This window comes from Pleurodeles waltl, chromosome 7 (assembly GCF_031143425.1).
Source record: "Pleurodeles waltl isolate 20211129_DDA chromosome 7, aPleWal1.hap1.20221129, whole genome shotgun sequence".
Classification (NCBI taxonomy): domain Eukaryota; kingdom Metazoa; phylum Chordata; class Amphibia; order Caudata; family Salamandridae; genus Pleurodeles; species Pleurodeles waltl.
In genome coordinates, this window is record NC_090446.1 from 53,924,969 (window position 1) to 53,936,779 (window position 11,811).

General features: G+C 46.2%; 1 protein-coding gene across 1 annotated transcript in view; it reads right to left on the minus strand.

Annotated features, from left to right (window-relative positions):
- LOC138303611 (C-type lectin domain family 2 member B-like) overlaps positions 1-9,947 on the minus strand; it is a 134,191-nt gene extending 124,244 nt beyond the window's left edge. Inside the window, exon 1 of the mRNA XM_069242902.1 lies at positions 9,719-9,947. Coding sequence (XP_069099003.1) covers positions 9,719-9,818 — 100 coding nt within the window. The 5' untranslated portion in view covers positions 9,819-9,947. The remainder of the gene's footprint in view (positions 1-9,718) is intronic.
- Between the last annotated feature and the right edge of the window lie 1,864 nt (positions 9,948-11,811).

Below are 11,811 nucleotides of genomic sequence, written 5' to 3' on the forward strand. Positions count from 1 at the left end.
CCAAGATCTGAAGGATTTTAGGGCATCATTCTGGGTAGGACCTATAGCTTTGAATGCAGGAAGACGTGGGCACAGAATATGGACATCTTTTATTAATGGCTCACAGGGGGTCACTAGTGTTGGACTTTCCTAAATTTTAATAAATCCCAGAAACCATCAGACACCCTCAAAGACCACCATGGAGAAGATTCTGAGCCTTAGGCAAGATGCCTAGCGTGATGGAGGTTAGGGAAGAAGACTGTGGCACAGGATAGGACTCTTGCTAGGGGACAGAAGCAAAATCTTTCATTTCGATGATGGAGGGATGCAAGTTCAGAGCTGCTACTCCAGAGATTATCACCAGCACTTTTGCAGATCATTGCCATTCTCCCATGAACCACCGAAACAGCGTCACTATCATCACTTTATTTCACTCTGACAACATCTGCTGCCTCCAAGGTGCAGTGGCATGCCTTCCTCCAAGCTGAACTTAGCAATTTATGTAGGAGATGCTTCTGTCCCTTCAGGAATCTCTTCAGCACCAAGAGAGGCAAATCGCCTTGGTTAGAAGTGACTCCATTTGTAGGCAGTGGGGTCACATACAGTATTATGTTGTGGTGACTGCACAAGTCGCGCAAGTCAAGGCTGAGGTCTAGAGAAGGTTCATTAAGATTATTTGCAACTAACCAATTCAGGGGAAAGTCTATTCTCTGTTGTTTGCTCATGCTGGCAAGCTGGCACACTGCACACAGGCCTCGGCCAAATTTACACGTTGACTCTATTTGTCAAGCAGGGAATCTACAGGTTACCTTTATCTGTAGGCAGGAAGTTGTTATGTAAGAGCAGAAGGACACAATGACAACATAATCCTATCTAGATATGAAAGGCAGGGTCACATATAATAACAACCCTCCCCTTGTGTCTACCCGTCCACGCAACACACCTTGAGCTAATGGTCAACACTCCTGCTTAGGACGGAAGTGGGAGAACCTGGACCTCTGCTGTTGTTTTACCTCTTCATCTGGTGTAACCCGGAGAATCTGACCTGGCTTAGATGCTCCAAAATGTATTGATATTGATGCTTATTTCTTGCGGAAGAGGTTTCATTCCAGACTCCCTATGGCCTCCTTACGTCTTGTCATCCACAGATGGTGACATAAGAAGTGTTCCACGATGCAGAATAAAATACCCCTACATACTGCAGTGAATCCTAGCTTGTTTTAATGGGGTACAGGAGTTGGCTTAGCCTGTGGCGTGCAGACTCGTGCCCCCGTCACCCAGTGACTTTTACCCCACTTAGCTTGCTCTGTTTTAGCGCATTTATTTAATTAATTCTTTTAAGATGGCTGCCTTGTTTTGACTTAGGCCCTTGTTTTGATTTGCATTATCAGTGCCACCTCACTAAGGAGTCAAGATCAGGCGACCAATACAAACAAACTATAGGTGTTCACTTTAGGTACTTTCCCTCTTCATGCTGTCGAGGGAATTGTTTATATTAATTACCGTCCCAAGCACACCTTGTTATCTATTGTTTGGGAACAAACCTACGTCAGGTGTCCAAGTAGATCTGTCTAAATACTCCTCACTTTATCAGATAGTCAGAGGGATTCTGACCAGATGCCATCACTGCTATCGATGGGGCACATCGCCTTGACACTGACCCAGTCTTCGGTTTCCTGCGGAGTCTGAACTAGAGACCTCATTCCAAGGTAACAAGGATTGGGGGCTCTTCTCATGGACATTGCATTGGCAGCTTGAGATTTAACACACCTAGCTCTCTTCTAGGTTATGGGTTAGGCGTATATGCTAAGGTGTCAGAACGTATCACAAACCTGATGGTATTTCATGATATTACAAGATGGTGGGGGTCTTTGTATTAATGACTCTTGTTTTTACCATTTTATTTCTTGCACTGTTCATTATCTTAATCATTAATCATTCAGTCTTACTAAAATAAAACCTATTGAAACTTTACTGCATCTTCTTTATTGCCTGTGTGTGATTGAGACATGTTGTTAATGTGACAGAGGGGTAAACTCCATTTAACCACGACACTCCCTAAGATGTCACACTTTTGAGTCCATGCGTAAAGGCGGCCACAAATCCCCTTTGACTGTTTAAGGTTTTTGGTGAGGTGCTGCTTGTGAGCCGGAAGGGTTGGGACAACAGTTGCGTTTTGTTGTAGGATTGGCATAGTCCCCTACAAACATAAGTACTGTCATCCTTAAACCAGCAGTCTTGCCTAGAGCAAGAGTCCAATTACAACAATACAAATTTACAAGTGAGCTTTCGCCATTCAGATATTAAGCATCTGGCACATCCTTCACTAGAAAACTGTGCGACTGTGTTAATACATCAAATGAAGCAAACAATCCTGGCTCAATAACATAAATCTGGACATAAACCACAGCTTTCAGCCAACACCAATTGACTCAGATTCACCATGGACACCAACTCTTTACTCAAGGAGTATATTGCCAAAAAACAATACAGCTTGGTCACAGATTTTGCTACTAAAGAAAGTGAGACTGTGCCAACTGGAATATTCCCCGGAAGGTGAGTATTGGCACCCATGAAGCTAACACCCAGGACAAAGAAATATAAAAAAAAAAATAAGCAACATCAGTTCTCTGTGGATGCATGATGGATCCAGAATGACATCTATAGTAACAATATCCATCAGGACCTGCCTCCTATTTAGAAAAGAGCTGAAGAGACACTTTGTCTAAGAACACTACACCACAGCACAGTCCACTTCTCTCAGAACACAACTACACTGCTAATCACTCATTGTATCCTTGACATTGACCCTGAGCAGTGCCCCGCTGTCTGTCAGCTAGGTTCACAATACACACATACATATATATGAGATGCAGGATACAGTGCAACTAGTTAGGTATTGTCAAGTTTAGTTGCAGGACTCAGCCCTAACAGGGCCCAACACGTGCACCATTCCTGACATCGAGAACCCTATGAGCGCCAGCACTATGACCCTTCTTCCTAAACAATGTACTTCACTCCTGACTTAAAAGCACCCCTGCCATCCAGCCACGTCACTCACAGCTCAGACAGGGCCGAACTGGGAAACCTAAGCAGCCCTGGCAATTTTGTGAGACCAGACCCCGCGTCAGTGGGCAGGGGTGTTTGGGTTGATGAACCAGTGGTTACTGGGGGGCCATATTGCAGCACTGCTGAAAAACCGCCACCCAGTAACAAAACTGGCCCCCAACCCTGAAAGACTGGCCCCCAATCTTCCAGCCCACCAGGATAATGCCTGTTTCCAGGTACGGTCAGTCCGGGCCTGAGCTCTGACAATGGATTTTAGTTTTTAGCAAATACCTACAGCTTTCAATATTATTTTATTCCTGAGTCAAACACAGAACACTCACAAAGCACTCCAGTACCAATACAGCAGCCCCAGCTCCTTCTCTCTCAAACACGTACTCGCACACTCTCCTGACCAACACATACAGTGATGCTGTGACTTCCAGCATCCTCAGTAAACGGTGAAGTAACCATGGGCGGCCCCTCAACGAGAGCGAAGAAGCCTTGCCCCGCTAAGAAAAACGACCCCCAGGACAGGAAAATAAAATAGTGGTAAACTTTGTTTAATACCATTTTATTTTTCAGCACCCTGTCTTTAACCGGTTATTTTTCAGCACCCTGTCTTTAACCGGGTGTTAGGGCGGAGCGGGGCAGTTGCTGCCAAGAGGCAGCAGGGAGCTGCGCACTTGCTTAAAGTGCGCAGGTCCGTTTGGCCAGCCATCTTGCGACAGCCAGCCTGACATGCGCACTGTAAACTTCTCTAACCCCGCGAGAAGGCATGGGCCTCCAGCACTCTGGTGAGTGCAGAGAGACCCCGCTCCCACTAATCCTGACGCTGCGTTCATGCTGGGTACCAGCATGAAGGCAGCACTTTATTGGCTAGTGCAGTTTCCTGGGTCCCGTTGTGCATTGGACCCGGTAGAAAAGGAGATAGCTAGAGAGGAGGACGCCCATCCCAAGGTAAGTGCTGTGTTTTCCTTTTTTATTTTATTGTTATAATATCCCCCTCTCGCTACCCCATCGTAAATAGGAGCAAACCACCGCTGGAAATAACATGCATTTCTACTCGTGCAGCCGAGTCCCAACTTGTATTAAACCATTACAATTTATTTCTGAGTGTGTTCTGCAAGAACTCTCACATTCACTCCTTACCCTCAGCAGGCCCAACTGTGTCTTGTTTTCTCCTCACACACACTCAAACACCTCTGCGGATACACTAATCCCAGACCACTAGCAGCCCCTGCTATTCCACACCTGACAGAAAGACTAACACACCACAGGTCTGTAGCAAAGACCTGCAGCTAGCAACCTTGAATGCAGTGCTGATGTGAATATAATCAATCCATGCACACACATGCACACATACACCCCACACGCACACGTGTTACCTCTACTAACCAGCACTGACTCAGAAGGAGCTTTGCCAACAGTATTCAGATGTACAGCACCCCCTCCTGTTCTAGACCTAATGGGCATACACACAGGTACCGACACAACTAACACCCTACCTGGGTAGAAAGTCATTTAGCTATTATTAACTGACAAATGAACAGTTTTGCTAAAGCGCTCTTTTCTGAAACGCTGATGCAACTCCAGCCTTTGAGGCATACACAGAGGAAGATGCAAACACATATAAAGTTACACATTCATGTGAAAACTCTCACACACACACATGCACTGAAGGTAGGCAAACCACTTAAGCCTCAAGTAAATGGCTGGCTCCGGTTCAGCTTGAGATCCTCGAGCCCAAAACGAGTTGAGTTATCGTGTTGCTTCTGGCTGCCCCCCAGTTCTAACCTATTTAAAGGCAAGGCATTAACCGTTGATGTACAAAAGAAGAGAGAAAGAGATATATGTCTAGTGGCTGAATTGCACAATGTGACATCAAAAACATTTCTTGTGTTTGATTTAAAAGACTATAATATTGTTCCACGTATAACAAGAGTCAAAGTCGCACATGACAGCTGTCTTGCCCCTTAGTTTAATGGTATCGTTGGCAGAGAAGGTGAAGGCATGACTGTTTCTATTGTCATGTTTGAAAAACATCAGTTTTAACAAAAATGACTCAATACATACTCTAAGGCACTAAGGTGAACCACATCAACATGTTCAAAGAATGCACTTTTTTTTAATTATCGTAATCATATTTGATCATATAATGTTTGCTGCAAGATTGACATGCCAAACTTGTTCTCAGCTTGAAGACGGCCTCCTGTACCCAAGCCAGACCCTTCGCTCAGCTCTGGCTCGACTCTCCCTATTAACCAGCGGTCGCAGTGCATTAAAAAACAGTATGGGAACTGTGATGCTGCAAGCAATGGGGGCGGGGTCAGGATGTGTGGGGGCGGGATCAAAGGTGTGGCCAAAAAATATGATATCTCTTTAGTTTTTTTTGGTCTTTCACCTTCAGGTAGCTACATATAAAACAGCCCACAGCTTAAATGAGAAATAAATTAATAAAATGTTAAGTTAATCAATTGAAATGCACTATAGTACATTATGAAACCTCTATTAGTTAATGCACTGCAAATGTCAGTGTGTAAACAGAGAGCAACAGACTTAAATCTTGGTTGGTGTGGTGAAGAATAGTGAATTTTGTATTTTTATTGCTACAAGGTCAGTTTGTGACAGAAAGCACTGTGACTATGTAATTAATTATTATAAACTTGCACTCAACACAGTGCAAAATAGACTTCTACAGAATGCACAACAAGATAAAATGGTGCTTCCAAAACATAGGCCCTCGTTATGTCAATGGCGGTAATGACCACCTACCGCAGAGGTGACGGCTGCCAAAACACCGTTGCCACGGCTACCTACCGTCTGCTATGTTATGACCGCAGCTGGAATTCTGCCAGAAGGCTGGCAGAATTCTGGCTACGGACGTGGCAGCGGACGGTGGTAAGGTTGCGCTGCTGCCAGCACCAGCGCCACACCTAGTAGAATGCCGCAGACCGTATCATGATCCATGATACGGCATAGTGGTGTTCTGCTGGCGGACGCTGCAGCTGGCAGCAGCGCCACAGCCCATCTCCTGCCGGAGGACCCCCTGCAAGCAGGTAAGTCGGGTGCTCTGACAGGGGAGGGGGTGGGGGATGTTGTGTGTGTGGGGGTGAGGGTGTATGTATCTGTGTGCGTGCATGCGGGTGTGTGGCTTGTGGAATGCATGTGTGCATGAATGGGTGTGAGTATACCTGTATGTTGTGTTGTGTGAATGCGTGTTTGCTTGTATGTATGTCAGTATGTGTGGATGTGTGTGTGAATGTATGTATGCATGCATGGGCGAATGTGGGTATGAGTGTGTGTATGCGTGTGTATGTTGGTGCGTGAATGTGTGAGTATATCGTGGGGGGGACAGGAGGGGAAGGGGGAGGATGGGGGAGAACTCTGGAGAGTGGGAGGGGGCGGGGGAGACCCCTATCAGTGTCAGGGAAGAAATTCCCTGGCACTGAGATTGCCTTCTGCCATGGTTTTCGTGGCGGTCAGAAAGCCACGAAAACCCTGGCGGTAGGCAGGGTCATAATCCCACGGGTGGGACAGTGACGGCCACCTGGCTGGAGACTGAAGCCTCCAGCACGGCAGCTGTTACCGCCCTGGCGGAGAGAAGCCGAACCGCCAATGTCATATTTTGTGGAAAGGCACCCGCTAGCCCGTTGGAAGTACCTTTCTCCAAAATACCGCCATCTGCCAGGGTTGTAATGAGGGCCATATTTTTTAATAGTATCCAGACTGCACATGAGGCACATTTTATATGGCTGTTCTTTAAAAGCAAACACTTCATAACACATCTGGTAACTTCCTTGCACTACCGCTCAAAAAGAGTAAATCTTTGCAGTCCCAAAGCTTGCAATGATTCCATCCAGTAAAGCCTGTACTGAAGCTTAATCTTACATTTGCAGATTGATCAGTGGCATACGTTTGCATTTTTCAGGCAAGCAGGCACCCTGGCAAGAAGGCTTGCTTATTGCTACAATGTCTGCTCGCCTTCGGTTTCACAGCACAGGAGACTCCCTGAATGACACTTTAGCAGAAGCATTTAATATCGGAATTAAGGGTCCCGAGACGGTTGTCTTTTGACAAAAGTAGGGCAATGGTTCTTCATAAATTACATTTCCCTGCCCCGGGTTTTACAGCGAGTGAGGCTCAGCGGGCCTGTGGCGGACTGGTGACCGAGCCAAGCATGTCCACCAGTGGATCGAGCTGAGGTTTCACTTGTGGGAACAGATAGGTTCTTCCTCCTCTGAAGAGGGCAGGGAAAGCATCAATTAAAGCAGAAAAGGATCCTCCTACAGCTGAACGAAGACGTGGCAATTCTCAAGTGATTGGGCCAGCAAAATGGGAGGTCACATTGCCAGCTATGCAAACAGCAAGACACGTCCTGTTCACAACTAACTGCACACAAGGGCGAAAAAACTCAAGCAACACATACATTCTCAGGAAGTTACCTCTAGCTGAAACACAGGGTGGTACAGAGGGGCCTCTTTGTGACAGGCGGGAGTGAAACAACTTATTGACATTTTGAGCTTGGTGTCACAGTTTGGCCCTTGCTAAGCACTGTAGATAACACCAATATCCATTTTTAGGTGGGATGCGTGGGCCAGAGGGAAGGGACAATTCTGTGCCTAGCTCACACAAACAGTCAACAAAGGGACTCCCTTCTAGCAGTGCCACTCATTAACCTGTTAACAAAGAGGTGTTAACAAAGAGGTGTCAACAAAGGGGTGCAAAATGCCTCACTTGATGTGACCTGATGCCCTGACAACTTTGCCTCACATTTGTTTTTTGGCGTTAACGCTGAGGGTGGGTGGATTGAAAGAGGCCTTCCCTCATGTCTTTAAGGAGGTCCCTCCAACACTGTATCATGCAATTGAGTGGCAAATACTTACTGAGAGTAACATCAACCAGAGTACCACAAGGGAACCCAAGCAGCAGCTGTGGCCTGTATCATTTCCAGGTAACATAACCTTACTGCCACAAGCCACAGAATTACTGCCACAAGCCACAGATAATGGTGTATCTTCCGTGCCAAACACTCAGGCTGCAGGGACAGGGGCTGAAAGGAAAGTGCAGTTTTCGCTGATACCAAGTGCGGTGCATCATCGACAACACTGTCCTGCTTCACAGCAGCATTTGCAAGTTTAGCTTATCCTGGACAAGTGACCTTTTTATGAGTGTAAAGACTCATTTGAGATTTACACAGCCTGGATTTACACCCCTAAAGAGAGTTACTCACAGACTTTTGTGAAAGAAAATACTCTCCTGGGGAGGAAGAGAATGGGTGTTCCAATGAAGAAGTTCCCTTGAAAGTGTGAGAACGACTCGTTTTGCACTACTAACCAGTTAGGTAAGGAATACCTATTCAGACTGGATAATACTGTACCAGCAGGTACCTAAAGGAGAGCCAAGTAAAACAATGACACTTACCATTACAGTAGGTGCACCTAGAATGCATATGAAACTGAAAATACAAAAGTAAAAAGGAACTAAAATACATTAAAATGCTTTCTAAGAATAAACATAATAATGTCATTCCAAAAGCATGACTCACCTATAAAGACACCACCAAACCACGGGGTACAACAGGACACGCTGCACCCTCTCGGGAAGGCCTAGGTTTATCTAGGGCTTCTAAAAAACATACTTTAGCAGACCGTCTTTAAGCACAGCAATTCGCAAGCATCTTAGCCTAAAGTGGAGGCTTCTCCTTCCAGCTAAGTGTATACAACTTGCTTTAACAGGCGGCCAACTACACTGGGCTAAAAGAATAGGAATCGGCGTTGCCAGACTTAACAGTGCTCGTTCTATCAACTTGGTATTATGGGTGGTCACAGCGCGCGTAATTCAGTGTAGTGTAGTAACGGATATACCTAAATGTTCCATAAAACTACGCAGAATTACGCAAGAAGAGTAGTTATGCATTTGGCGCTATTTTGTTAGCCCCCTTGCATCCAAAAAGGACGAGGATGCATTTTGTGCTAAAAAATAGTGGTAAACGCAACAGAACATGCAAAGCAGCGCGAGCAACTGCTCATGCTCACTAAAAGTGTAAGTGGGACAGGTCAACCCACTCCCGGCACTTAGTGTTAGTTTCTTTTTGTAAAATTACCCTCACTTCACAAATAGGCAGAAGAAGGCACAGCGCTAAATCCATCAGAACGTAAACAGCAGGGCAAGTAGCTACGTGCGCTCCATAAATGTGCTATTGCCCTAGGGTGTTTCCCCCAAATTACTCTTAATTATGAAAGTGAGTGTAACTGTATTATTATGATCGTTCATTGTCAAAGAATAACGCAAAATGAACCACAATTCCTCTGTTTATACTCCGCACAATTAAAATTACTCCCAGACCTACACTGCAGATGTTCCAGTTCGTGCCTTGAATATTGCACATACAACCAACAGCAAAGATCCCACAACTACTGCACTGAACACAAGTATCTGGAGCCTTCCAACTCACCTTGCAACAGTAAGTTGGCCTGTAAAAGCCTTAGGGGTGCTCTTAAATGTGTATTCAGTTTAAATATTCCGCAACAAAACACACTATTGTCAGAGAAAACGCATTTCCATGACTTTTGATGCCAGCATTATTTGCATTCTATATTCACACCAGAGGGTGGCGCACGCGGCCAATGAATCACAGAGGGGCGGCTATGATGCAAGAAAGCTGGGGCTCCTCTGTCCGGGGTGTCCTTACCAGCTGGTGATCCTCCCTTCTCGCAGCTATTAAGTCCGCCCAGGCTTTCCGGATCCCGCGGTTTCAGAGGCGACTTCAGCGAACTGCCCAGAGCTTCCATCTTGTTGTTAATCTTTGTCAGTCGTGACGATCAAATTTTCATGCCGTTTCTGTTTTTTTCTGTTTTTTTTACAGCTTCGCAGCGCCTGTGCTCTCCCTTCCGAGCCCGGATGTTCACTGACTGTAGTGCAGGATGACTGGCAGGGTAAAGGGCGGATCTGCAGTCAGTACTTTCAGTTTCGTCTTCTTGGAAACCAAGACTTACATACAGGCGGGAAAACAGTTCAAAACCAGACACTGGCAAAACCAACAGGCGCTGGGACACCCCCAAATATAACGACGCCGGAGTGCAGAGGGTGAATGAGCTATAAAGATGCCTTTAAATTGTGTTTTTGTTATATCACATGCACACATGCCAACATTTTAGAGCATGCAACTGGGAATTTAAAAAAATTGTAGAGACAATATATTTTCTCCACTGACACACTGAAACAGAGGCAACCTCCCAGGGAACATCCGGAACAAAGACTCAGAAACCAAACTTGCGTTAACAGCGACTCCCTTTTTCTCCCCTTAACCACCAGGTGCTAAACAATGCCCGGTGGTTAAGGCAAAGAAAAAGGGAGTCAGCATTGTAAGAGGATGTGATCAGCTTAGTGTGGCTCGGGCAGGGTTGGGGGTTAGGTTTTAGCAGTGCTTAATTTGTAAATAAAAAGGTGCAGGTACCCAAAGCCCTCCTTTTAAACACGGGGCTGCTGCAATTAAATGTGTGAACGCGGAATACTGAGGCGGCGTAATCCTGAAGCCATCGTGGGCCTCTTCAATCCATATAAAGCCACACCCTGCCCCTTCAGCTCACTCTTGCAGCTTTCTGATTTCTCCCTTTGTGACGCTTTTTCGTTTTTCCCTTCCTCGTCTTTCCCTTATGTGTCTTTTGCTCACAGCAACTGCTTGAGGCAGAAGAATAAGCCCCGGCCCTCAAAAATAACTGCCAGTTCTCAGCACCAGAAACAACAAGCACAAATTAAATACTGGGTTTTAGGGGTTTCGGGGTTGACTTTGGGGTGGGGTTAGTTTTTTTTTTTTAGGGGTGGGGGGATAGGGGCAGTTCTGTTTTTAGGGGCAGGGTGGGGGGTCAGAGTAGTTTTGTTTTGGGGGTGGGGGGTCAGGGTACTTTTGTTTTTGGGAGTGGTGGGGGGGATCGGGGTAGTTTTTTTTGGGGGGTGGGGTAGTTTGCTTTTGGGGTGGGGAGGGGGAGTCGGGGTAGTTTGGTTTTAGGAGTCGGGGTCATTTCTTTTTGAGGTGGGGGTCGGGGTAGTTTGGTTTTTTCAGGGTGGTGGTTGGGGTAGTTTGGTTTTTGGGGTGGGGGCTGGGGTAGTTTGTTTTTCTGGGGGTAGGGGATCGGGTAGTTTGGTTTTTGGGGTTGGCGGATGTTGGTTTTTGGGAGCGGGGTCGGGGTAATTTTGTTTTTAGGGGCTATGGGGTAGTTGTTTTTTGAGGGTGGGTGTAGGGCATGTGAAAAAAACGCATGTCGTTCCACACATGCCTTCACTAGGCATTCCTCTACAATTAAAAATCATTGTAAAGGAGTGCGTGGTAAACGGGATGCACACATACACACTCACACTCTTTCATTCACACACACATGCATGCACACACACATCCACTCACAAACCTCATTCACATATATCCACACATAAATTAAAATAAAAAAAAGGACCTGCAGCTCAGCCTCAGAGCTCCCAAGAACACTAGGACTCGACATTTGGTCAACCAATGAGGGAAGGCAGCAGTCCTAAGTCTCTGAGGTCCCTGGAGGGTTGGGACTGCTGCCTTCCCTCATTGGCTGAGGAAAGGCAGCAGTCCCAACCTCGTCAAAGAGTGGGATGAGTCAGTGAGACTGCTAAACACACTCCACTCTGTGATGTTGTGTCACTGGTTGACGCTCGGTCCAGGACACTTCAGGGCTTAAAGCTGAAGTGTCCTGGAGGCAATGAAAGCCTGCACAAATAGTGGATGTCTAGATCCTGGCTGCCTGACCTGAAAATGAAGAG